Source organism: Gilbertella persicaria (assembly GCF_025201335.1).
Source record: "Gilbertella persicaria strain CBS 190.32 chromosome Unknown B0P05scaffold_27, whole genome shotgun sequence".
In the NCBI taxonomy this organism is placed as follows: Eukaryota; Fungi; Mucoromycota; class Mucoromycetes; order Mucorales; family Choanephoraceae; genus Gilbertella; species Gilbertella persicaria.
This window is the reverse complement of record NW_026251988.1, coordinates 124728-147254: the sequence shown is the minus strand read 5'-3', so window position 1 is coordinate 147254 and position 22527 is coordinate 124728. Positions and strand designations below refer to the sequence as shown.

The 22527-nt window shown below is 36.2% G+C and overlaps 15 protein-coding genes across 15 annotated transcripts; 11 read left to right on the top strand and 4 right to left on the bottom strand.

The window, feature by feature from the left end:
• Positions 1–219: 219 nt before the first annotated feature.
• Positions 220–1805, bottom strand: B0P05DRAFT_151636 (P-loop containing nucleoside triphosphate hydrolase protein). Its single transcript, XM_051573084.1, has 4 exons — positions 1717–1805; positions 1596–1672; positions 1116–1548; positions 220–1064 (listed from the first exon to the last, which is right to left on the bottom strand). The coding sequence occupies exons 3-4, from the start codon at positions 1406–1408 to the stop codon at positions 374–376; spliced, it is 984 nt and encodes a 327-aa protein (XP_051433490.1). The 5' UTR covers positions 1409–1548; positions 1596–1672; positions 1717–1805; the 3' UTR covers positions 220–373.
• Positions 1806–2085: 280 nt separating this feature from the next.
• Positions 2086–2678, top strand: B0P05DRAFT_547358 (uncharacterized protein). The gene has a single exon (XM_051578871.1). The coding sequence runs from the start codon at positions 2104–2106 to the stop codon at positions 2599–2601; it is 498 nt and encodes a 165-aa protein (XP_051433489.1). The 5' UTR covers positions 2086–2103; the 3' UTR covers positions 2602–2678.
• Positions 2679–3093: 415 nt separating this feature from the next.
• Positions 3094–4478, top strand: B0P05DRAFT_617212 (uncharacterized protein). The gene is made up of 6 exons (XM_051583413.1): positions 3094–3156; positions 3203–3563; positions 3609–3832; positions 3876–3953; positions 4004–4236; positions 4284–4478. Exons 1-6 carry the CDS (start codon positions 3121–3123, stop codon positions 4387–4389), a joined length of 1038 nt encoding a protein of 345 aa, XP_051433488.1. The 5' UTR covers positions 3094–3120; the 3' UTR covers positions 4390–4478.
• A 418-nt stretch (positions 4479–4896) lies between these two features.
• On the top strand, positions 4897–5940 carry B0P05DRAFT_472845 (uncharacterized protein; the record flags this gene model as incomplete). Its single annotated transcript, XM_051574705.1, has 2 exons — positions 4897–5410; positions 5471–5940. 2 exons carry the CDS (start codon positions 4897–4899, stop codon positions 5938–5940), a joined length of 984 nt encoding a protein of 327 aa, XP_051433487.1.
• Positions 5941–6129: 189 nt separating this feature from the next.
• B0P05DRAFT_547351 (uncharacterized protein) lies at positions 6130–6908 on the bottom strand. The gene is made up of 3 exons (XM_051578870.1): positions 6745–6908; positions 6408–6689; positions 6130–6355 (listed from the first exon to the last, which is right to left on the bottom strand). Exons 1-3 carry the CDS (start codon positions 6857–6859, stop codon positions 6174–6176), a joined length of 579 nt encoding a protein of 192 aa, XP_051433486.1. The 5' UTR covers positions 6860–6908; the 3' UTR covers positions 6130–6173.
• Positions 6909–7287: 379 nt separating this feature from the next.
• B0P05DRAFT_472768 (uncharacterized protein) lies at positions 7288–7627 on the top strand (the record flags this gene model as incomplete). The annotated part of the gene is made up of 2 exons (XM_051574699.1): positions 7288–7418; positions 7471–7627. The coding sequence occupies 2 exons, from the start codon at positions 7288–7290 to the stop codon at positions 7625–7627; spliced, it is 288 nt and encodes a 95-aa protein (XP_051433485.1).
• A 695-nt stretch (positions 7628–8322) lies between these two features.
• B0P05DRAFT_512537 (thioredoxin-like protein) lies at positions 8323–10266 on the bottom strand. Its single transcript, XM_051575642.1, has 3 exons — positions 9907–10266; positions 9656–9851; positions 8323–9523 (listed from the first exon to the last, which is right to left on the bottom strand). Exons 1-3 carry the CDS (start codon positions 10088–10090, stop codon positions 8410–8412), a joined length of 1494 nt encoding a protein of 497 aa, XP_051433484.1. The 5' UTR covers positions 10091–10266; the 3' UTR covers positions 8323–8409.
• Positions 10267–10559: 293 nt separating this feature from the next.
• On the top strand, positions 10560–12335 carry B0P05DRAFT_512534 (uncharacterized protein; the record flags this gene model as incomplete). Its single annotated transcript, XM_051575641.1, has 5 exons — positions 10560–10902; positions 10981–11243; positions 11291–11464; positions 11510–12101; positions 12146–12335. 5 exons carry the CDS (start codon positions 10560–10562, stop codon positions 12268–12270), a joined length of 1497 nt encoding a protein of 498 aa, XP_051433483.1. The 3' UTR covers positions 12271–12335.
• Positions 12336–12386: 51 nt separating this feature from the next.
• B0P05DRAFT_547344 (mitochondrial ribosomal subunit protein-domain-containing protein) lies at positions 12387–13281 on the top strand. The gene is made up of 3 exons (XM_051578869.1): positions 12387–12654; positions 12698–12984; positions 13042–13281. The coding sequence occupies exons 1-3, from the start codon at positions 12408–12410 to the stop codon at positions 13228–13230; spliced, it is 723 nt and encodes a 240-aa protein (XP_051433482.1). The 5' UTR covers positions 12387–12407; the 3' UTR covers positions 13231–13281.
• B0P05DRAFT_547343 (glycoside hydrolase superfamily) lies at positions 13266–14225 on the bottom strand. The gene is made up of 2 exons (XM_051578868.1): positions 13707–14225; positions 13266–13658 (listed from the first exon to the last, which is right to left on the bottom strand). The coding sequence occupies exons 1-2, from the start codon at positions 14216–14218 to the stop codon at positions 13304–13306; spliced, it is 867 nt and encodes a 288-aa protein (XP_051433481.1). The 5' UTR covers positions 14219–14225; the 3' UTR covers positions 13266–13303.
• A 397-nt stretch (positions 14226–14622) lies between these two features.
• Positions 14623–15454, top strand: B0P05DRAFT_547341 (acyl-CoA N-acyltransferase). The gene is made up of 2 exons (XM_051578867.1): positions 14623–15327; positions 15383–15454. The coding sequence occupies exon 1, from the start codon at positions 14750–14752 to the stop codon at positions 15278–15280; it is 531 nt and encodes a 176-aa protein (XP_051433480.1). The 5' UTR covers positions 14623–14749; the 3' UTR covers positions 15281–15327; positions 15383–15454.
• B0P05DRAFT_588429 (acyl-CoA N-acyltransferase) lies at positions 15369–15968 on the top strand (the record flags this gene model as incomplete). The annotated part of the gene is made up of 2 exons (XM_051582660.1): positions 15369–15468; positions 15523–15968. The coding sequence occupies 2 exons, from the start codon at positions 15369–15371 to the stop codon at positions 15966–15968; spliced, it is 546 nt and encodes a 181-aa protein (XP_051433479.1).
• A 190-nt stretch (positions 15969–16158) lies between these two features.
• On the top strand, positions 16159–18906 carry B0P05DRAFT_151178 (carotenoid oxygenase). Its single transcript, XM_051573083.1, has 6 exons — positions 16159–16234; positions 16317–16736; positions 16787–16980; positions 17023–17308; positions 17358–18305; positions 18351–18906. The coding sequence occupies exons 2-6, from the start codon at positions 16374–16376 to the stop codon at positions 18609–18611; spliced, it is 2052 nt and encodes a 683-aa protein (XP_051433478.1). The 5' UTR covers positions 16159–16234; positions 16317–16373; the 3' UTR covers positions 18612–18906.
• Positions 18907–18921: 15 nt separating this feature from the next.
• Positions 18922–19398, top strand: B0P05DRAFT_547336 (stress response RCI peptide). The gene is made up of 4 exons (XM_051578866.1): positions 18922–18990; positions 19044–19082; positions 19125–19187; positions 19236–19398. Exons 1-4 carry the CDS (start codon positions 18951–18953, stop codon positions 19265–19267), a joined length of 174 nt encoding a protein of 57 aa, XP_051433477.1. The 5' UTR covers positions 18922–18950; the 3' UTR covers positions 19268–19398.
• Positions 19399–19643: 245 nt separating this feature from the next.
• B0P05DRAFT_588426 (Dynamin central region-domain-containing protein) lies at positions 19644–21992 on the top strand (the record flags this gene model as incomplete). The annotated part of the gene is made up of 8 exons (XM_051582659.1): positions 19644–20063; positions 20111–20120; positions 20166–20235; positions 20285–20633; positions 20677–20802; positions 20848–21507; positions 21618–21693; positions 21739–21992. 8 exons carry the CDS (start codon positions 19644–19646, stop codon positions 21990–21992), a joined length of 1965 nt encoding a protein of 654 aa, XP_051433476.1.
• Between the last annotated feature and the right edge of the window lie 535 nt (positions 21993–22527).

The following is a 22527-nucleotide window of genomic DNA, read 5'->3' as shown; positions in this document are numbered from 1 at the left end:
TAATGAGGTGCTATGTACTCTTTATCTTCAAGCGTGTAATATTTTGGAATACTCGCTTCAACCATGTTATATAAAAAGAGAGAGAAAAAAAAAGCGATAAAAAAAGAGAGAGAGATCTGTACTACTTGCAAAAAATACGTAGTTTATTTTAAATGATTTCTTCCATCCATGATTTCAAGACAGAAGATTCATTGATTGAATCAAGTATTTCGTTTTCTTGTACTGTCAATTGTATCTTTGTGTTGTCTTTACTCTTACTTAATGTAATGATACTTTTAGTTTCTAGTCCATTTAAAATATCATTCAATTCATTTGTCGAGACAACAGGAACATTCGTGGATTGAGAGCATAGTTTTGTATAGTTTTCTTTAAACTAAACAATAATAATAATAATAATAAATACACTGTAAATAGAGCTATACACAATTACCTCTCGTATGGTTGACTGTTGATTCTTTTTTGCTTTTGTAGAACGATTCATGACAAGCAAGACACCCAACACAATCTTCTCATGAAGTTTTAATTCTTTCACTTTTTGAGCACTTGTCTTGCCAGAGATAGCCTTGACTACTTTGGAAACATGAGCAATCGTTACTTTGGGCTCTGTATTGGGTATTGTAGTATGGCTATTGGCTTTTCTTTCTCCTAATACATTGGTTGGCTTTTTTTGTTCTGCTTCTGCTACTTCAATGGCTTTTAAACATATATCAAGGGCTGTTCTTACATCACTGGCTGAACCAGCTACCTTACTCGCAATCAACTTGATTGCAATAGGCTGTATTAAGGGTATGGGTGTAGTCTCTGTTGGAGAGTCTACAAGCGAATACAGACGACCTTTGATGATGTTCTGAACTTCTTCATTACCATAGGAATTGAAATTCAAGAGTTGTGGTTCGCAATTCTTTGCTCTGAGACGAGGCAGAATACGATCTGTTAAATCCAAAGCATTCGAGATACCAATCAAGACTAAGCGAGAATCAGGCAATGAAGTCCATTCAAACAGTTTGTACAAAACATCTTGGTCTTTTGTCTTTAGATAATCAATTTCATCCAAAATAACAACACTGTACAGACATGAGTGTGAGTACAGCGCCTGTGTTCAGTATATTCATTACCTCAACACATCCCTTTTGGCATTGATAATGTCTTGAGCTTGTGTAGCCATGTCTGATCCAATGGGTGTCTTTGGACTTAGTTCTTCTATCAATTTCTCGTAAATCTGTTTGGGTTCTTTCATGCTCATACAATTCACATTGACCGTCTTGACTTGATGCAACTGACTTGTTTCTTTTTCCATCGTTCGCATCATCTCATTCAACATGGCTGTCTTGCCTGTGCCTGGTTTGCCTGAAATATACATACAGCCTGGTTTATTAGCCAAGACATGATCCCTCCAAAAGTCCATCATGCGTTGCTTTTCATTTTCTCGGCCAATAAGTTGAGAAGGAATAGCTGTGCGTCTAAATACAGCTTTTGCTCTTTGGTATAGGTTGCCTTCTTGTTGTACGTTGTTTGATTTAAGACAAGTGGTGGTAGTAGAAATATTGGCTATACATTGAGTTATTATCGAGTATTTTGCATGTCTTTCAAATTACATTGATTCGATGATACATCTGTCTTTGCTTTTTTATCTGTGGACAAGTTTTCGAGGTCGTCTGTATTTTTTCTTTTGGTACCTATTATCGAGTCAATAAACAAAACAAAACGGTTTATTATTACCTTTGCTAGAAGATTTCTTTGTTACTTCTTTTTCAGTATCATGGTTATTTATACCACTAGAACGACTACGACGTATCATATTTACAATAGAAATAAGATTGAAGAAAAAGTTTTTATTTATTCACGCTCCTCTTTTAACGCGTTAATTCACGCGCGCGTCACACTTTCTTTTTTTTTTTTAATTATTCAAGCCCAATTTATGCATGAAAGTTGCCGGAATAAATCAAGTCATTTGTAGTAGGTCTATTGTATAACTTATTTATCACACTGTATTCTTGATAAATCGTTGAGAATAAATAAATAAAAAGAGACTTACTTTAACAACATATCAATACAAAGAAACACTTTTTTTTTTTTTTTTTTTTTTTTTTTTTGCTTTATTCAATGGTACACTCAAAAGAATTTAAAGAAAGTGTCAAGATCGATTATGCTTGCTATATTTGTGGTAGTATTCTCAGCAAGGCTCCTCAAGTAATTAACCATGTTGAGCGTATTCATGGTTATAGTATCCCTCGTCGCCAAGTAGGCCATAATCGTCCACTAGACCCAGACTATTATTTTCCCTCTGAACCCGATGCTGAATGTGACCTTCTTCATTATGGTTGCCCTTCTTGTTGGTTTCATTGTCCTGAAACAGGCCTTTCTGAACTCGCTGATCATGTTCGTCGTCAGCATCATCCTAGAAATGTGGATCCTAGCAAGAACCAGAACAATCGTCGATTTGATAGTCCCGAGTCAGACGAACTCACTAGTCATGATGAAGAAGATACACAGCAAGTTCCACAAGAACCAGAAGACACATTTAAAAGTATTCCTAAAGAAATCATGGACAAGTTGACTGAAATCACAGAACTTGTTAAGAATCTTGTGGTTAAGAAATAAGCTTTGTTCTCTTGTATCCCTTTTTTTTTTCTGCAACATGATCTAATAAAGTGATATACCTTCTAGTCAAGATCAAACGATTTAAAGCCCACATCCAATCAAAACGACTTACGTTTTTGGATTGGGGATCTTGTTTTGTGCAAGATCATGTAAACAACACAAAATTAAATGTGTGCTAGGAAACGTGATGCTCATTTATCTGATGATAATCCTTAATCGCAGCTAAGAGAGTCTTATGTTCATCTTGTGATATAGACTTCTTTTTTAGTCTTATATGATGATTCAGGCACAGTTATGTTTTCACGTGAAAGTTGATGCTTAAACTATAAAACTTGACATTTAGTTTGGTTTTCTTTCTTTCTCTCTTTTTTTCGCTTTGTCATTGTTTCTTCTATTGAGAATATTATAGAATAATGATGGCTGCTTCTGAGAGAAAACCTATAAGGCAAGAAAAGAAAATGCATTTTTTGACATGAACTAAAATTTCATTTTAGAGTTTGGGTTGATGGTTGTTTTGACATGATGCATTATGGACATGCGAACGCACTTCGTCAGGTAAAAGAGAATAGAAACAGAGGCTATATATTGAGATATAAAATAGGCCAAGGAAATGGGTGATATATTAGTTGTGGGTGTTCATTCTGATAGTGAGATTGAAAAAAACAAGGGTCCTACTGTGATGAAAGAACAAGAGCGTTATGCGGCTGTTGCTGCTTGTAAATGGGTGGATGAAGTGGTGCCTAATGCACCTTACAATACAACGGTCGAAATCCTTAAGGAACACAATATTGATTTCTGTGTCCATGGGGACGATATCACGACAATGGCTGATGGTACTGATTGTTATCAAGCTGTAAAGGATGCTGGTCTCTATAAGGAATGCAAACGTACACAAGGTGTTTCTACAACAGAATTAGTAGGACGTATGCTATTAATGACCTGTAATCATCACAATCACCGCAGTGTTTCAGCTGTCAGTCAAACAGAAGACGTATTGAGTGGTGTAGATCCTAAACAAGTAGGATCATTCAGTGCTCCAGCCAAGGTCTCTCATTTCTTGCCTACATCAAAACGTATTGTACAGTTTTCGAAAGGAATTGAACCCAAGGAAACTGACCGTGTGGTATATGTGGATGGTACTTTTGATCTTTTCCATGTTGGACATATTGAATTCTTGAAAAGAGCTAAAGAATTAGGTGACTTTTTGATTGTTGGTGTCCATGATGATCAGGTAAGAAAAAATTAAGATTGGTTTATTGATTAATGTTGGATAGACAGTGAATAATATCAAGGGCGCTAATTATCCATTAATGAACTTGCATGAGCGTGCACTTAGTGTTTTAGCTTGTCGGGTAAGTCCCTAGCCGCTAATCTTAACAAGCTAACTTTTTTTTCCTTTTAGTACGTAGATGAAGTCATTATCGGTGCTCCTTACAGTGTGACAGAAGATGTCATGAACAAAGAATACAATGTGAACATTGTTGCCCATGGCAACATGCCTTCAGAACCTGATTTGGATGGTAGTGATCCCTATGAATTGCCTAAAAAGCGTGGTTTATACGTTGAAATTGAGACACCCAAAAGTACAATTACAACACAAGGCATTATTGAACGTATCATTGAAAATAGATTTGTGTAAGTTAAATGAACTCTATTTGCTATTGGTTCTAATGATGCTATAGATATGAAGAGAGACAAAGAAGAAAGAATGCAAAAGCTATCTTAGAAGCTGAAAAAGAAGCAAATGAACAGGCTTTGAAGAAACAACAAAGTATGGTTGTTGTCTAAAAACAAATTGTGTAAAATATGTGTATAGTCCTCTTTTCCAAATAAAGATCCCTTTTTACCTTGTATTGAAATAGACGGTCGCAAAAGCAAATGTCTTCTATCTTTTTTTAAGCTTTCTTTTCATTAATAAACCACAGATCTAGGTCACAGATAGATAGACAATACTGCTTTTTTTTCTCTGAAAAAATCAAAAGAGCTGTAAGCCGCACTATGAGATACTTGCCAAACGTATCACGGCGATTTGCTGTTGTCTATTTACAAGTAGAAGGAAGCAGCAATTTGATAAGTACTGGTGCTAAAAGTAAGAGACTATCATGCATTGTTCTGTGACGCGCTTCTTTAAAACAAAGCTAAGTAAATGGCTATATCGTTAGCATAACAAAATAAGTGAAGAAAACTTGGCAGGCCTTGATTGCTTAATTTTTGTTTGGAAAAGTAAAAGGATCAAAATCCTATATAAAACACGTCTGTTCTTTCCCTTCATTTTCTTACATTTAATACAAAATGATGCTTCCTACAGAAATTCTTGACAAGATATTTTCTTACCTTTCTTATTCTGAGGTTTACTATATTCGGTCTGTCAATAGACAATGGAAACGGCTATGCGAATATCATCTCTATCTTGCATTTAGTAGTCCTCGAAAAAAACTTTTTGTCAAACTGTCTCCCAAAAGTAATGCCTCACTTGTCAATATGGTGCCTCATTCTTATGATGCTGATCATCAAGTAATTGAATACAGACTTTCTTCAGATGAAAGCAAGGCTTGCTTTGGTGCGAATCCAGGTAGAACAATACAAATACTTTTTGACGAATGGTTTGAGCAAGCTACAATAGAATCTGGTACTTTAGACAATTTATCGCTCGGTGAACGTGCTCAAATACTATTTCATTTAAAATACAACCCATTTCGGGAACAAATATTTCAATTGCCTATCCCAAAGATCAAGCAAGACAAACAGTTACAATATATAGGAGATCAAGGAATGATTATGACATTTTCCTACATTTTCAGTAAATCAGGTCAATTTCAAGGCGCCACGTCTTCTCATTCCCCTTGGGATGATAGCTTACCACAATTAGATATAAGTCACTTACATATTCATTCCGTTCACGTCAATCTATCTTGGTTGATCTCAGGAATCAATCCAAACATTCAGCCTCAATTGATTTACGAGCAGCGTTATGAACGATTGGCATATATTTTATCAAGAGAATATGGTATCTTTTCCTATAGCACTAGTGCTCCTTCAGTATTGAAATACATTCTTAACTATCAAGAGAATCTGCCACTGGATGTCCATCAAGAAGTAGTACAAGGATATGGTAGAAACAAAAACAACGATACACAAGCAAGACGCGAGCAATTGCAGTTGGCTCTTCAATCACAAGGTGTGGATCCGCGAGTTCTTTGGAAATACACTTTTGCAAAGAATTTCATTTTAACAGGAAATTCTGGTATAGACTCGCATAGTATAGCCAGGACGATCTATGAATCAGAAAAAGAATGGGCCAAAGCAAGATATGCATTAGAAAGTCAAATAGACCACTAATAGTACCTCCAAACTAATCATTGAATAAAAACGTTGATCAGATAGTAGTTAATTTGATAAGTTAAATTGTTTTCTTGTAAAATGAAAAGAAAAAACAAGTGTTCTCCTTTTGAATAAAGTTCATGTAACTGTAATTTTAGTAGCATTTTGTGCTTGTCGAATTTTTTTTTTTCGGTCCAAACCAACTTGTTTTTAAAAGCTATACGGTTTATTCATAATACATTTATGTCTGTTTAAGCTAAGATGTAAATTGTAAATATTAATAAAGAAACTGTAACAAGCAAAACAGAAGGATCAAACATATCCCTGAAGCTTGCTGAAGAAGATGAAGGAGTACCTGTCTCTAAGAACGAGCTTGAAGACATCGTGTTAAGTGTCGGAGTAACGGTTGTTAATCTAATAACTGTTGTATGAGCTAAAAAAAACCATCAGCATATATTCGTTCCATCCCCTAAAAATATACTTACTTGTCACAATGGATTCAAAGACAGTGCTTGAAACAGATAGTGTTGGTGCAAAAACAGTACCTGCGCTTTCTGAGTCCATTGTGGTATTGAATAAACTAAAGTCTTGGCTAGAAATAGTTGGTTCATATGTTTGAATAGAGCTATCCGCGTTAATGGTTATATTCGGCTGTTGTTCTTTCTCAATGGCTTCTTCAAAAGTAGCTCCAGGCCAATGCGCGTTAATGCAATTGGTAAAGCAATCATTATTTGTACAGTCAATAATACAGTCATGGGCGTCCCTCACTTTTTAACCATAATTAGCTTAAACACATGTTTTGAGCTTATTGATTTGTATTACCGCAATTCTCCAGGCACAGAATATCAATTGGGTCACAGATGCAACGACACCCAACCTGGGCAACCGCCACAAAATAAATGACAATAAAAGGTAATGTTATTATGAAATGAGACATTGCAGAGTAGAAAAACGAGAATATTACAAAATGCTCTGCAAAATTCGAATCTATTCCCTCTATCTTTTTTTTATTTTTTTTATTTCTTTTATATACTTCTATTATCATTGAATAAGGAGAGAATGCCGAACATTATAAGTTTTGTTTATTTAAAATTAAAATATATATATATATATATTTTCTTATGACGAACGGTTACACAATAATAACAAAGATCTACTAGGGTCATCTCTTTATAGTTAAAGACTCTCTTTTCCCATCGTGTTGATGTATCACCAAATATATTTGTTCATTCACTATTGTGCTTAAATATACAAAATTCTGGATTATTTCTTCTTTTCTTTCTCTCACCGACCAAAAACCTTTTTTTTTCTCTTTTATTTTACCCAACCCGTTCCCTTAAACAAAAACCGTCCACTCCTTAAAACATGTTTAAATCAACTCTTGTGTTCTTGTCACTTTCAGCTGTTCTTCAATTGATTGGCGCCAGTTCAGTTACTATTACTGAACCCAAAGCTAATGATGTTTGGAAGGCTGGTTCTACCGTACAAATCAAGTGGTAATCAATGAAATACAATAGACGTGACAGTAACTAAATACATATTGTATAGGGATGTTAATGATGCCACATCTGAACATATTCGTCTTCAGTACGCTTCAGGACCTTCCCAATCATTGACTATTGATGGCTTGATTGCTGACAATGTAAAAGCTTCTGTTGGTCATTATAAGTGGAAGGTCCCTAGCGACATCGAGGCTAAGGACTAGTAAGACCAATTCAATCCAATTAATTGAATTTATATTAATATGTTTACGTTAGTGTCATTGAAGCTGGTCCCAATGCCAAAGACTTGTCTTTTGCTGGTAAACTATTTAATAACCTGAATTAATTGTATTAAATTGTTGATTTTTAGGCTACGTTACAATCAAGGGTGGCAGTAAAAAGACCACTACAAAGAAAACTAAAAAGACAATTAAACCAAAGAAAACCACCAAGAAGACCACTACTAAGAAGACTACCACTAAGAAGAGTGCTACTAAAAAGACCACCACTAAAAAGACCACCACTAAAAAGACCACCACTAAAAAGAGTAGCGCTGGTAGAAGGGCTTCTGCAGTTTGTGTCGGATACCCTGCAAAGGGAAACACCCCAGAACATGTTCGTTGTCACTCGCTTCCTCACACAACTACTAAAAAAGCCAAGAAGGTTAAGAAGACAACCAGCAAAAAGTCAAAGAAGTCCACCAAGAAGCATACTACCAAGAAAGCTACCAACTAAGTTAGCATTGTATTGTCCTTGAATTTATAAAAATCCATTCAAACAGTTTCTGGCTTTTTTTTTTGTTGTCATATTTTACCGAGAATTTTACAATAGCGCCACAATGGAGCCCACCTTTTTGTTTTCCAAGTAAGACTGTTTTTTTCGTGTTGTTTGACATTATTGGAAGTGTCACAAAACGTTTGGTATTGCACAAAATGAACTTTTTTTTATTGGATATGTTAAGCTATGAAAATTAAAAAGGGGGGATACATATATGCAGAGGGGAAATTTACAATTCATCGTGAGTGTTGACAGGTTCCTTTTCTTTTTCCTTGTCTTCAGCAACCTTTTCTTCTTCCTTGGGAACAACAATCTTTGTCTTCTTGGAGCTGTGCTTAGAAATGAATTCGGTCAAGTCTTCAATAGAACGATCACCTTCGTAATCAACCAATTCATTAGTTTCGGCCTTGAAGAATTTAAGAGTGGGGAAGCCAGTGATTTCGAAACCACCTTCTTCGGGAATATCGTTTTCAGTACCGTCTAACTTGGCAATGACAATAGAAGGATCTTGTTCAGCGGCAGCTTTACCCAATTGTTCCCAAGTAGGAGCCAAACGCTTGCAGTGACCACACCAGGGAGCATAGACTTCCAAAAAGACATCCTTAGACTTGTCCAAGACAATATCCTTGAATTCGTTAGCAACAACAACCTTGACGGGACCATTGTTATCAGCAGGAGCTTCAGCAGACTTGACAGTAGCCTTAACCTTACCATCAGCATAGTCTTGCAAGAAGGGTTCCAAGTTTTCAAAAGTGAGTTCCTTAGATTGATCCAAGGGGAACTTGGCGCCGCTATCCAAGTGTTGAATACCGAAAGCGGGCCATGTTTGCTTCAAGGCCAAGTTATCAGCGTGGGCACCGTACTTGTTGGCATCAATGTGAACAAAGTTGATCTTGCCCTTATACTTCTTGGCCAAAGGAGCAGCCATTTCGGTAAGACGCTTTTGGTCGTCAGCATTGTCGTGGAAAATGTAAGCCAAAGGAAGACCAGATTCGGCATAAGATTGGAAGTTGGAAGCATCGATTTCATCCAAAAGAGGAACAGAGCTAGTCTTGACGAATTCCTTAATGGCATCAGCATCTAAAGCACCAGCGAGGTCATTACGGCCTTCATCGAATTGCTTGTAGACGACGACAGAAGGGAAAGTGACTTCGTGTTCCTTAGCAAGAGCTTCATCAGTAACAACACCAAAGAGGAAGTCGTCACGCATCTTATCAGCAACAGACTTCAAAGTGGCCTTAGATTCTTCATCCTTGACATAACCAACAACGACAACACGGTCAGAGTTCTTGAATTCAGTGAAGTTGGTGGCATCCAAATCAGCAAGAGCAGGAGCAGCTTGCCTAGAAAGTTAAATAGAAATTTAGTATTTTTGCTACGCATAAATATATATATATATATATATATATATATATATATCTTTTCCCCGCGCACAAACACGCATTCCAACTCTAATTGTATTTCTCTATACTTACTTTTGCATGTAGCTCACAATGCCGTCAGCCTTACGAGCACCCTTGTAATCAGTGCTTTCAGTACCTCTGAAGACCTTGAGAGTAGGGTAACCTTGAATACCATGCTTTTGACAGAGGTCTTGATTTTCAGTACAGTCAACCTTGGCAAGCTTAATCTTGTCCTTAAGAGTGGTAGCAGCAATTTCATATTCAGGAGCTATACAAAATGATAAATATACGTGCACATTGAATCATTGTCTTCTTTAACTTACCAAGAGCTTTACAGTGACCACACCAAGGAGCAAAAAATTCAACCAACATCAAATCTTGGTTAGACACTTCTTGATCGAAAGTCTTATCTGTCAAAGAAAGAACATCGCTATCAGCCAAAACTGTTTGAGTGAGGGCAGAGAAAGTGGCAGCAATAGCAGCAAACAAGAAGGTTGACTTGACCATGTTAAAAAATTAAAAAAAAAGAGAAAGAGTGAAGAAGAAAACAAAACTATCAAACTTGGTCTTTTTAAATTTTAACTTTTTGGCTACACCGAGAATAGCAAGTGTGTTGAAAGATGATTGGCTCTTTTGCTAATTTATATATAGACGTGCGTTGCCTTGTTGGGTCGATTAAGCACCCGCCTATAGACCATGGCACTAAACAAATAAATTGAGTTTAAAAGCCCAATTTATGTTAATTATGCGTACAACATTAGACTTACACGTCAAGAGTATTTGTTTATGAAGGTTTACATTTATTGTCGACCTCCTCTCCCCTGATAAAACTCCCTCCCCCCTCTCGATGCCATGCATCCCTTACTGAATGAAGAAAAAAGAAACTTCTCCTAAGGCGCAATCTAAACTATGAAATCTATCCTATAATATGTTTAAACGTTCTTCTTTTTTATTTTCTTCTTTTTTTGGTCTTCTCATGGACACTAGTCTGTATTTTCCACCATATACCCACACACAAAATACCAGTAGTGACGAGTTAAACACTACGCATAATAAAGGCTCCTTACTACTCAACACTGAGCCTCGAGATTTAGATAAGTTATTTCATCGGACTTCTTTTCAACAAAAGCCCGAAGAGGATATTTGTTTTCCTCCAAATAATAGACCATCCGTGTCCAGTAATGAGAGCACTTTAGATGATCGACATAAAAACAAGACAATTCCTAAAAACAACAATGGCAATAGCAGTTTTGAGGATATCAACCTAAATGCTCTTTATGAGCTAATGCAGAAAAGAAAAGAACAACCCTATAGTCCAGGTCAATCACCTGTGCCTGGAGGCAAAAATCAAGGTTACACAATTCATTCTATAGAGGAAGTAGGAGATGCAGATAAAGCACAACGCCATTTGTTGAGCCTTTATGGAGATAACACACTTACATGCAACCATCAGCAGAAATATTCGCAATATCCACCTCAGACAACAAAAGATGAAAATAGATTCATGTATTATCATCCTGACACTGGAAGTCTTTTAGGACCCACTCTGCAAGAAATCAGCTTACCCCCGCAGATGACATTGGAAGGACTTTTACTCAAAGAGAATTATTGGATAGACGTTACTGCACCTACCAACGAAGAAATGATCATGTTGAGTAAAGTAAGAAGATTAAAGAATCAAAATGCGACAAGTCTAACAATTAAAAGATGTTTCATATTCATCCTTTGACTACTGAGGATATCATGTCGTATGAAATAAGAGAAAAATGCGATGTTTTTCGACACTATATGTTCGTTTGTTATCGGGCCTTCTTGCATGATATACAACAATTAAAGCCAGTAACATTCTACAACATTGTCACAAAGAAGCACACCTTAACTGTAAAGTTCATTGAGTATACATTTAGAAATTAACACAAACTTCAGTTTCACTTTGAACAGGTACCACATGTAGGCAATGTACAACAAAGAGTAAAACAACTACAAGACTATATCGAAATTGTGCCAGACTGGATCAATTATGCTCTAATAGATGAAATTACAGATAGTTTTGCACCAATCATTCAGCAAATTGAGTCAGAAGTAGATGCTATTGATGATTCTGTTCTACTCTACAAAGTAGATCAGACTGACGTAGTGTTACGTATCGGTACCTGTCGTAAGAAAGTAATTCAAATGGTACGACTGCTGGGAACCAAAGTAGAGGTTGTGCGTGGGTTGATGAAACGCATTTTAGAGAACCGGCATGCATGTCAAGATGTAGTTTTTGATGAACTGACAGATGGCAAGATTTATCCTGATGTGGAACTATATTTAGGTGATGTTCAAGACCATATCTTAACTATGGTTCAAAACTTGAATCATTATGAGACTGTATTAGCAAGATCTGAATCAAATTATTTGGCGCGTATCTCAATTCAATTGACAGAAACGTCTAATTCTACTAATCATGTTATTGGAAGATTGACTATTTTTGCCACTGTGATGTTACCTATGAATTTGATTACTGGTTTATGGGGTAAATTTCAACTCAATAGACTTTTTTTATTAACCTGTTTCAAGGAATGAATGTCAAGGTTCCTGGAAAAGACTATGATAACTTAGTTTATTTCTTTTGGATTGTAATTAGTCTAGTAGTATTTGCTATTTTTTCATTGACTCTGGCAAAAAGACTTAAATTCATATAAGAATAAAATTGGTGCCCGAGGACGGCTACTTTATTGTTCGGATCGGGTAGGGGTTTGGACGTCACAACGATTTCTTGTTTTTTTCTTCCCCCGTAAAATAGTGACATTTGACCCTCTTTTTTTTATATTTGTAAAATATGTTGAAGCAAGTTATTGTCAGACAGAATACAGCCAAGGTTACTATTAAGCAATTTTCTACCAGCTCTGTAGCACTTGCGGGCCGACAAACACCTCGTAGAAAAGCCGAAAAGAAGTTTGATGTTAGCTTTATGCCCAAGTTTGACTTTGACGACCAAACTACTATTGGTCATAACTTATTTGAGAACATCAGAGAAGTTCGTAAATACTTGAGAAAGACCGAGTTTGAATTGCCCAAGTTAAATGGTACTGATAAAAAAAAAAAGTTTATACACTAACCCCCTGTTAGCTTATGCCAAACCTTTTGAAGCACCCAAGGCCGATCAAATCCTCAAGTTCAAGTCACACACTTATTTAGGTGAAGGACATCCAGTCGAACGCAAAGTTGTTTTGAGTGTCAATATTGATAACTTGAAATTGAATGAAACAGAAAAGCACAAGTTTTTATTATTGAGTGGGCCTAGATACAATGTCAACACAAACGAACTTGTCATGTCAAGCGAACGATTCCCTCACCGTAAACAAAACAAAAAGTTTTTGATCGACACTTTGAAGAAACTCATTCAAGAAGCCAAGGTAATGAAGAACAGGATTTTTATTAAAGTCATTTATTTATTTATTTATTTTCTATAGGACACCAAGGATACATTCGCTGACATTCCTCTTAACTTACCAAAGCCAAAACAAAGACTAGAATTTCCCAAGGAATGGATCAAATCACCTCCTACTGAAAGCGTTAAAAAAACTGCTCAAGTTCTCGAGGAATTTGTTGAAGCAGCCAAATCTACAGAAAATGTCAAAGTTGACGAAAAGACACTTTAAAAATAACATATATAGAAAAAAGAGCCTCTGTACAATAAATCCATCATGAAGATATATTTTTGTTTTATTTTGTTTAACATGTAGGGTTGGCAAGAAGAGAAGTGGTCAAGTTAGCCTTGAGGTTTTGTTCAGAGTTCATAAGACCCCAATAAGCTTCGACACCTGCCTTGTAAGGTTCATCAAAGGCAGAGAACCAGATCAAATCAATACCCTTGTTTCTGGTTTGGCACAAGACATTAGAGAGATACAATCGCTGGTTCTCGGGAGAAGCAATAGAGGCACCAAAGTTATCACCATTAGAAGGCCAGCCTGTTTCAGTAATACGAACAGGTTTGCCATTGGCTTTTGTAACCACTGTTTCATAATGTTGCAACAAGGTAGTTGCGCCTTGATCGGCAGTGACTCCTTCCCAATATGGAAAAGCATTCCTACATATTCTTATCAGTCATGTCTTCTAATCAAGTGTACTAACTCACATCATTAAAAAGTCAATCTTGTCAACAACAACAGGAGGGAATTCGTAGTAAACATCAGCGGTTGTTACTTTAACTCCTTTAGGACGGACCATTTGACCGACTTGATCAATGTAGTTTGCCAAGCTGTTTTCATCAGTGTCTTTACGATAAAGAACTTCAGAACCAACAATAAGACCATCAACCTTGCCAAGAGACAATTGGCTACCGAGAATGCCCTTGAGTGCGTTCATCTCATTATTGAAAGTGTCAGGACGATCAATCCACATACCCAAGTAGATGTTCATGTCAAGTTCGTTGGCAGCCTGTAATGCAAGAGCACCTTGGTTACAAACAGAGAGAGAGAAAGTACGGACACGATTAGTATACTCCTTGATCTTGGTAAAATCCGCCTTGATCTTGTCGTAGCCAGGACAGTTGTTTTGATCAATACCGTAGTTTAAACCATAGAAATAGTTTTGTGCTAAGGCTGTATTAGCAATAGACAACAAAACAAGAAGCAAGGATTTCAACATGTTGATAGAGAAAGAGGAAGAAACGAATAGAATAAAGTATCCCTTGGAATTTATAGGTTTATTCTTGACGTATGTTTCTTTTCTTAAGTAACCGAAACAAACGAAATCTCATTTGATATGTTTAAAAGATAGCTTCATGGCCCTGTAGTTCGATCTTAGTCTTTATAAATATATATTTATCCTTTTTACTTTGCAAGAAAAAGAACAAAACTATAGCAAAGGGATACAATGAAAGACAATATCAAGAAAAGCATTTGAAATCTACGTTGGTATACTACATTGAACCTTTCCCTTCTTTTAAAAAATTAAAGAGGACCCTGAAAATGAACATCGAAGATCTCTTGGCAAGTCTAGTTCTTTCCCACAATCGCAGCACCATTTGAATGTTCCTGGTTTTTTAAACTATTGGATACATGACTCATTCTACTATTTTAGACATATTTTTCCTATTGAAATTTATTTGTCATACAAACACACTCTATTTTAGCCTCTGTGTTGATTTTTTTTTCTGGTTCTTTTTTCCCTTGAAACATGACAAAAGAAATTTATATTCGACCAGTGACTCTTGAAGATATTCAATACAATGAAGTAGCATTTCAAATGATCAATGCTGCATATCGATCTTCTGAAAGTTGGACAACAGAGAACCATCTTGTAAGCATCGATCGCGTTCAAGTTGAAGACATCCAAAACCTAATAGAAAAAAGTGGGCAGCCTAATGTCTTGTTATACGCTTTTGATGTCAACACCGTCATTGGTTGTATTTTGATTCAACCTGAACAAAACGGAGAGGCACTCTTGTCGCTATTGGCTGTCAGTCCTACTCACCAATCAAGAGGAATTGGTAAACAATTGATCGAAAAAGCTATTGAATATGTTCAGACAAATATGCCAAATATAAACCAAGTCCGTGTTCATGTTTTCGACTGTAGAAAGGAATTAGTCAACTGGTACATTCGTCTCGGCTTTGTCGACAAGAGAGAATTAATCCCATTTCCATATAAGGAAATTTTACTTGCAAAAGAGGCACCATTACTCATTCTAAGGATGCCTGTCATTTAATTGGCCCTGACCTTCGAATAAAAATCTACTTGGCCCTTGCCTATTTTCTTTTTTTTTTTTTTTTTTTTAAAAAAAATAGATATTTTCAATGGTTCAACCTACAGTTTCAGTGCGTAAAGTCATTCCTGCAGATATCAAGCATGCTGAAGAAGCAACCAAAGTAGTAAATGCTGCTTATCGTTCAGAAGGTACTTTAAACATAAAAATTTAATTTGTATGTATATACTCAATCGAAAAAAAAGGTGGCTGGACCACTGAATCACATATTATTAGCGGCTTGCGCTGTACACTGGAAGATATGGAGCGTTTTATCCGCACGAGTGGTCAACCTAATACATTACTGTTTGCATTTGAAGAAGAACAAGTCGTGGGTACACTTCAAATTCAACCTTCAAAAGAGGACCCAGCTGAGGCCGAAGTGGGTCTGTTTTCAGTCTCACCTTTGCATCAATCCCGTGGTATTGGAGGCAAATTGATTCGCCAAGCATTGATTGAGATGAACGCATTGGGCTTTAAATATGCCATGATGCATGTCTTAGAAAACCGACCAGAAATCTTAACTTGGTACAGAAAGCTAGGCTTTGTCGAAACAGGTGAACGAATTCCTTTCATTTGGCCTGAAATGCTGAAAGAAGATAAGAGCGTTCACTTTTTAACCCTGAAAAAATCGGTTTGCACACCCAATTAAGAGTATAACCTTGCAGTAGCTTGAAACGTCTCAGAATAAATGATTCAATTATTATTGTTATCTCTGAAATATGTAAGGGCAAGCTTGACCTTTCTAAACGCTGAAATTAATATGGATTTTTTTTCAAGAACAATCTGATTAATCTATGACCCTTTTGTCAACAAACGATTTGACAGCTAATTCTACCACATTCATTAGTAACGAAATAGAAAGCAAAGGCTGAGTGGAGACGAGATCATTAATTCTTGAAACCAACTTGATAAAAGGTACCTTTAAAGTTACGAATTAGAAATCAATGACTGTTGATTTAGGTTCAAAGATTTAATCTCAGATGCTAATTGTTCAAAGGCACATTATGTAGAATCTCGACTCTTTCCTTTTTTTTTAATTTTTAATCTATTTATTATGGCAGATAAAGCTCTTTTGGATATAGCAGAAGAAGAACAGGCTAGCCTTGTTCAAAACACAAGTTCTTCCAACCTCAAGCAACTTGAAGACGTCCTTATGGACGACTCTCACGCGCTTCCTAACATAGACGCGACAACAATAGATAATGAAATCGAGGATTCAAAAAAAGAACATCCTTTAGCTACAATTTCATTAGAAGAAGATCCTTGGGCTGGTGAAGACAATACGAATGATTTGCTTGAATTAAACCAGAAAGACGAGCTAGCTGTAACAAGTAATGTAGTAAATGAAGATAGTCAAGCAGAAGAAACAGTTCAAGGAGATGAAGTCATACTTGATAAAGATACATCAGCTATAAAAGTAAAAAAATTATAATTAATTTTAGAACATAAATTTTAATTGATGGGTAGGGTTTCCAAAATTTCCAAGATAGCGATAAAATTGATGATCTCAAGGTATCAGGCCGCCTTCCTGAATGGTTGACGGGTGAATATTTCACTGTTGGCCCAGCTACTTATGATATCAAGTATTCCCGCAAAGTCGAAGTAGATGGTGAATTGATTAATGCTACAGCTATCTATACATTTGGTCATTGGTTTGATGCGTAAGTAAGACAATCTTTTCTTTGTTCTCTTATGCGCCATAGGCTTCCACTTGTGAGTCGATTCGATCTAAATGGTTCAAGAAACACAGTGACATACAGAAATAAATCTACCAGTCGCAGACTTGTTGAAAAGATTCGAGAACATCATGGTTTTGCGCCCCAACATCCTGCTGGTCTTTTCATGTCCAATACAAACCAAACTGTGCTTTCTAAATTTTTGGGATCATCCAAAGTAATCAAGCCTGATGCTGAACCTTGTGGCGCACGTGTGCTCGCCTCTATTCCTGGATTGGAAGGAAGGTTATTTGCTCAAAACTTTGCCCATCATGCAAGTAAAATACTACGAAATCACACAATATTTAACATTTTTTTTTAAGATTCAAGAATTAGATCCTTTTGACTTAAAACCTATACGTTTGTTTACATGGAGCGAAATTAACCCTAAATTCAAAGGCACAAGCTCTTGCCCTAATGGTCAATATGATTCACGCACAGGAGAATACATCAACTTCACACTTGAAATAGGCTATCAATCAGTTAAATACAACTTCTTTTCTATCAGTGACAGAAACCCAAAGGGATCTGTGATTGCTTCTATTACAGCACCTATGGCCTATGTCAACACATTCTCTATCACACCTAGATATATTCTCTTTGTAATTCATCCCATGCTTGCTAATTCAGGTGGTGTCAAATTCAATTGGAATGAAAGCATCATGGATTCATTTTCATTCAACTCTTCGGAACCCACCTTATTTTACGTTATTTCAAGACAAAAGGGTGAAGTTGTTGCCACCTACCGATCTAATCCTTGCTTCATTTTTAACCATATCAATGCATTTGAAGATGATCGAGGTAATGTCTTTTTAGACATGATTTGCTACCCTGACGATACAATTGCACGACAATTGGCAACTGAATTTTTGCGCAACCCAGACAAGATGGAACCGTCAAGATTAGTTGCTTCTGAAGTGAGAAGATATAAGCTCACCAACATTGAAGAAGAGTCCATCAATTACATGGCCAACAATGGTCTGATTCCTTCCAAGAACAGTGTGTCTACTCGTATCTCATCTGTCTTTGGTATGTTTGGAAACAATAAGCGTTCTTCACTACCTCAAAGTGAAGCCTATAGCGAAAATGCAAAGAAATGGTATTCTTGGATGCCAATTGCTTCCTTTGATAAGCGTGTACAGCCTTCAATTGAATTGCCTCAAATCAATCCTAAATTCAAGATGCAAAAATACAGCTTCATGTATGGACTTGGTTTCTCCGCCTCGAATGCATTAAAAGACGGTGCTATTTGGGACAGCATTGTCAAGACAGTAAGTTGTTATTTTTTTACATGGTTTTGCTCATATGTCTATTAGAATATGGAAACAAAGCAAATTGTAGCTTCTTGGCAACAGGATAATTGTTATCCTAGTGAGGCTATCTTTATACCAAGACCTGATGAGCAAGTTGAAGATGTAGGTGCATTGTTGAGTGTTGTATTGGACTCTGCAAGAAAGAGATCGTTTTTGCTTGTTTTAGATGCTTCTTCATTTCAAGTATTGGCAACGGTTGATCTTGAAAGAATAATGCCAATCAGTTTTGCTCATGGCTCTTACCGTCTTCGAGAGGACAATTAAAAGGCGTCATTATTATGCTATCCTTCAACGTCATTTTTTCTAAAAAAAAAAAAAATACATTTATTTCGAGTAACATTATTATCAATACTTTGATCCCTCAGGTACAATAGTGCCAAGCATTAAGTCATTATAGAGTTTTGCATAAATCCTCATGCCTATGTGAAACAAAGATTGGTGCAAACTTGTTAAAATCAAGCAGAATTATATAATACGAGTTGATTGGATAAGCATGTTTGACAAATGATATCATGATTATTGTGTTTGTATTTTCTATTTAAAAAGCATTTCTATTTCTTTTTATTGAATACTTTTTTATTGTTTATTATTCCAAATTTAAATATGGCTGTAACTGGTTCTGACGCTTGTAAAATTATTGGTGGTAAGTTTGTTATTGTATAATTCTATCGTGTTGATGCGTTTTCTATTAAAAAGCTATTATCTTGCCCCCTCTTGGTGTTTTCTTTGAAAGAGGTAAGATACAAATCGTAGCATTCGTTTTCTAATAATATGCAGGTTGTGGTGTTGACCTTCTTATCAACGTTGCCTTGACCTGTCTTGGTTTCATTCCTGGTATCAGTAAGTATTTTATGTTGAAGAATACACGGCTGAGCATTGCTTTCGTAGTTCATGCTCTTTACATTATTCTCAAGTATTAGGTTAAAAAAAAGAGAATGCGTACCGGAAGCTTTACGATGTTTATAATTATACCAAAACTTACTGTAGTATGATAATAAAATAAGAAATTTGTTTTTGTCCTAATAGACTTGAAACTGTACCATGTCCTTCAAAGTGACACACATGGCTGGTAAGAGAAATTTGTTTCATCATTAAATGACAGTTTTAGTTATCAAATTCAGGGTTTGACATTGAACTTTTTTTTTACGCAATAGAAGAATACGAATTCTTGGGTTGCCTTTCATCACAATGAATTCACTTTAAGAACTCACTTTAAGAGAGCGTGTGTGACTTTAAATACTGTCTTTTAAAAAAAAATTGTGAGGGAAAAAAATGACATCTTTCTTTCTTTTTTGCATGTCTGATCATACTGTCGGATTGATTAACAAAATACAAGATGCACTTGTTTCCATTGGCGGGAACGAAAGCCTTGATTTGCCACAAATCATCACTGTAGGCGAACAAAGCTCAGGTAAATCATCTGTACTAGAACATATTGTTCAACGCGATTTTTTGCCTCGAGGCAGTGGTATTGTCACGCGAAGACCACTTGTATTACAGCTTATCACCAGCCAACAAAGCGACGATCATGCCGAGTTCTTACACTTGCCAAACCAGAAATTCTTTGACTTTAGTCAAGTGCGTGCCGAGATTGCAAAAGAAACAGACCGTGTAGCAGGAACAAGCAAAGGCATGTCTCGTTCACCTATTCACCTCAAGATTTATGCAAAAAATGTTCTCAATTTGACATTAATTGATTTGCCCGGCCTAACAAAGGTAGGCTAGTCTCTATTATCTCTAGAAAAAAAAACTAATCCGTTTAGATCCCTATAGGTAACTAATAATGCATAAAGTACATTTTTAATTGATTTTTTATAGGCGATCAGCCTCATGATATTGATATTCAGATCAGAAAATTAGTACTTGACTATGTCTCCAAACCAAACAGGTACATCGTAAGCATCTTTTCTTTAAACTTTCTTTTTGTATTCATCTAGTTCTAGTATCATTCTGGCTGTGACCCCTGCAAACACAGATTTAGCCAACTCCGATAGCTTGAAACTAGCCAGACATGTTGATCCTGCAGGTCAAAGAACCATTGGTGTTTTGACCAAGTTAGATCTTATGGATGTCGGCACACATGCATTGGATGTTTTGACAGGAAAAGCATTTCCATTAAAGTTTGGGTTTGTGGGACTTGTGAATCGAAGTCAGCAAGATATTGTCACCAACAAGACAATGGAGGAAGCCATCAAATCAGAGCAACTATTCTTTCGAAGCCACCCTTCTTATCAAAGTATTGCTGAAAAATGTGGTTCTTTGTATCTCTCAAAGCAATTGAACACAGTAAGTGAAGACGACGGTACAACCGAGATCTAACACAGGACAGATTCTTGTGAGCCATATTCGACAAAAACTGCCTGATCTTCGATCTAAACTGAGTTCTATTATTGGCCAAACTCAGCATGAATTGTCACAATATGGTGATCCTGCATTCAATGGATCTATGCATCAAGTAAGTAGGTTGTGAACAAGCATTTGGACTTATAAATTGATTTAGGGAACCTTGATACTCAAACTACTGACTATGTTTTCAAACGAGTTTATTTCATCTATTGAAGGCACATCCAACATTTCAACAAAAGAGTTGTCTGGAGGAGCACGTATTTATTTTATATTCAATTCAATCTTTGGACATGCACTTGACAGTATACACCCTTGTTCCAATCTAACAAATGACGACATTCGTACAGCTATCCGAAACTGCACAGGACCTCGTTGCTCGCTATTTGTACCAGAAGCGGCATTTGATTTATTGGTGAGACCGCAAATTAAGTTATTAGAAGCACCTAGTTTGCGTTGTGTAGATTTGGCTTTTGAAGAACTCTCCAAGATTTGTCATACGTGCGGCAATAAGGAGATTACACGATTTCCCCAGTTACACACACAGTTGGTGGAAGTCGTTTCCAATCTACTTCAAGAAAGATTAACACCTACCTCTAACTATATCGAGAACCTGATTACTATTGAATGTGCTTATATCAATACAAATCATCCTGACTTTCCTGGTGCTTCAGGTGCCATCATGGAATTACAAAAGAGACATAAGGAAGAAGAAAAGGCAGAGAAAAAACGAATTGTGCGTCAGCAATTAACGAACCATCATTCTGAGGTCAAGACAACTCGCTCCATGTCTATCAGCTCCATGGCTTCTTCCTCTGTCATATCTTCTTCGCCACCTAAAGATTCCTTTTTGAATTTTTTTTTAATGGACATCAACCACCTAGGCAAAAATCATTAGGTTTGGCATTGGATGAATACTCTCCAAAGACTTTGTCAGTAGAATTAGATGATGAAATCAAGGTCAAACATACAAACAAAAACGACAAGGAAGTTGAACTAATTCGTAAGTATCTTTTATGCATGCCATGATTACTCATTGCGTCAATAGGTTATTTAATTACTTGTTATTTCAATATTGTTCGGAAGTCTATTCAAGATTTAGTCCCTAAAGTCATTATGCATTTATTAGTCAACTTTACAAAAGAGAGTGTACAAAATCGACTTGTGTCTACACTCTATCGAGACGAACTCTTTCCAGAACTATTGGAAGAAGATCCTGCTATTGCTTCAGAAAGAGAAAGATGCAAAACCATGTTGGAAGTCTACAAGAACGTATTTGCGCTCATTAGTGAAGCCATGTAGAAAGTTGTAAATAAATTCTGCTCTTTTGCAAGTCTAGACTTATGCATATAAATCGCTTTACATAATAATCAGGATTCCCGCATGGCGTTTGACAGCAGCGAACCTTAAATTCGCTTGCTTTATATAGAATGTTCATAATCTAAAACAACATTGTAGCTTTGAGAAAAAGAAAGCCACTGTAATGTATTATTTATTTTCTAGGAAAAAGAAGCATCAACTAAAACTTAAAAAACTAAATGGATTGTTTAGTAGGGATATTCAAATAACAACTTGAACGTATTACAAAACCCTGTTTTTTTGAAGAAAACATGTTTGACTGGCCTAACACAATCAGTAAAAATAACACTCAACAGTCTGCTATTAAGAATGTTTTCAGTTTTATAGAAGTACAAGAGAAAATGCCAGCTTTATTTCATCGTACAAGTCGATTTGAGAAGTAAAATATAACATGTAGTATTATCGTTGATTCAACAATTTTTTTTCTTCGAAAAAAGTGCAAACTTTATTCAAGTACGACTCTGTTTTAGCAAATAAA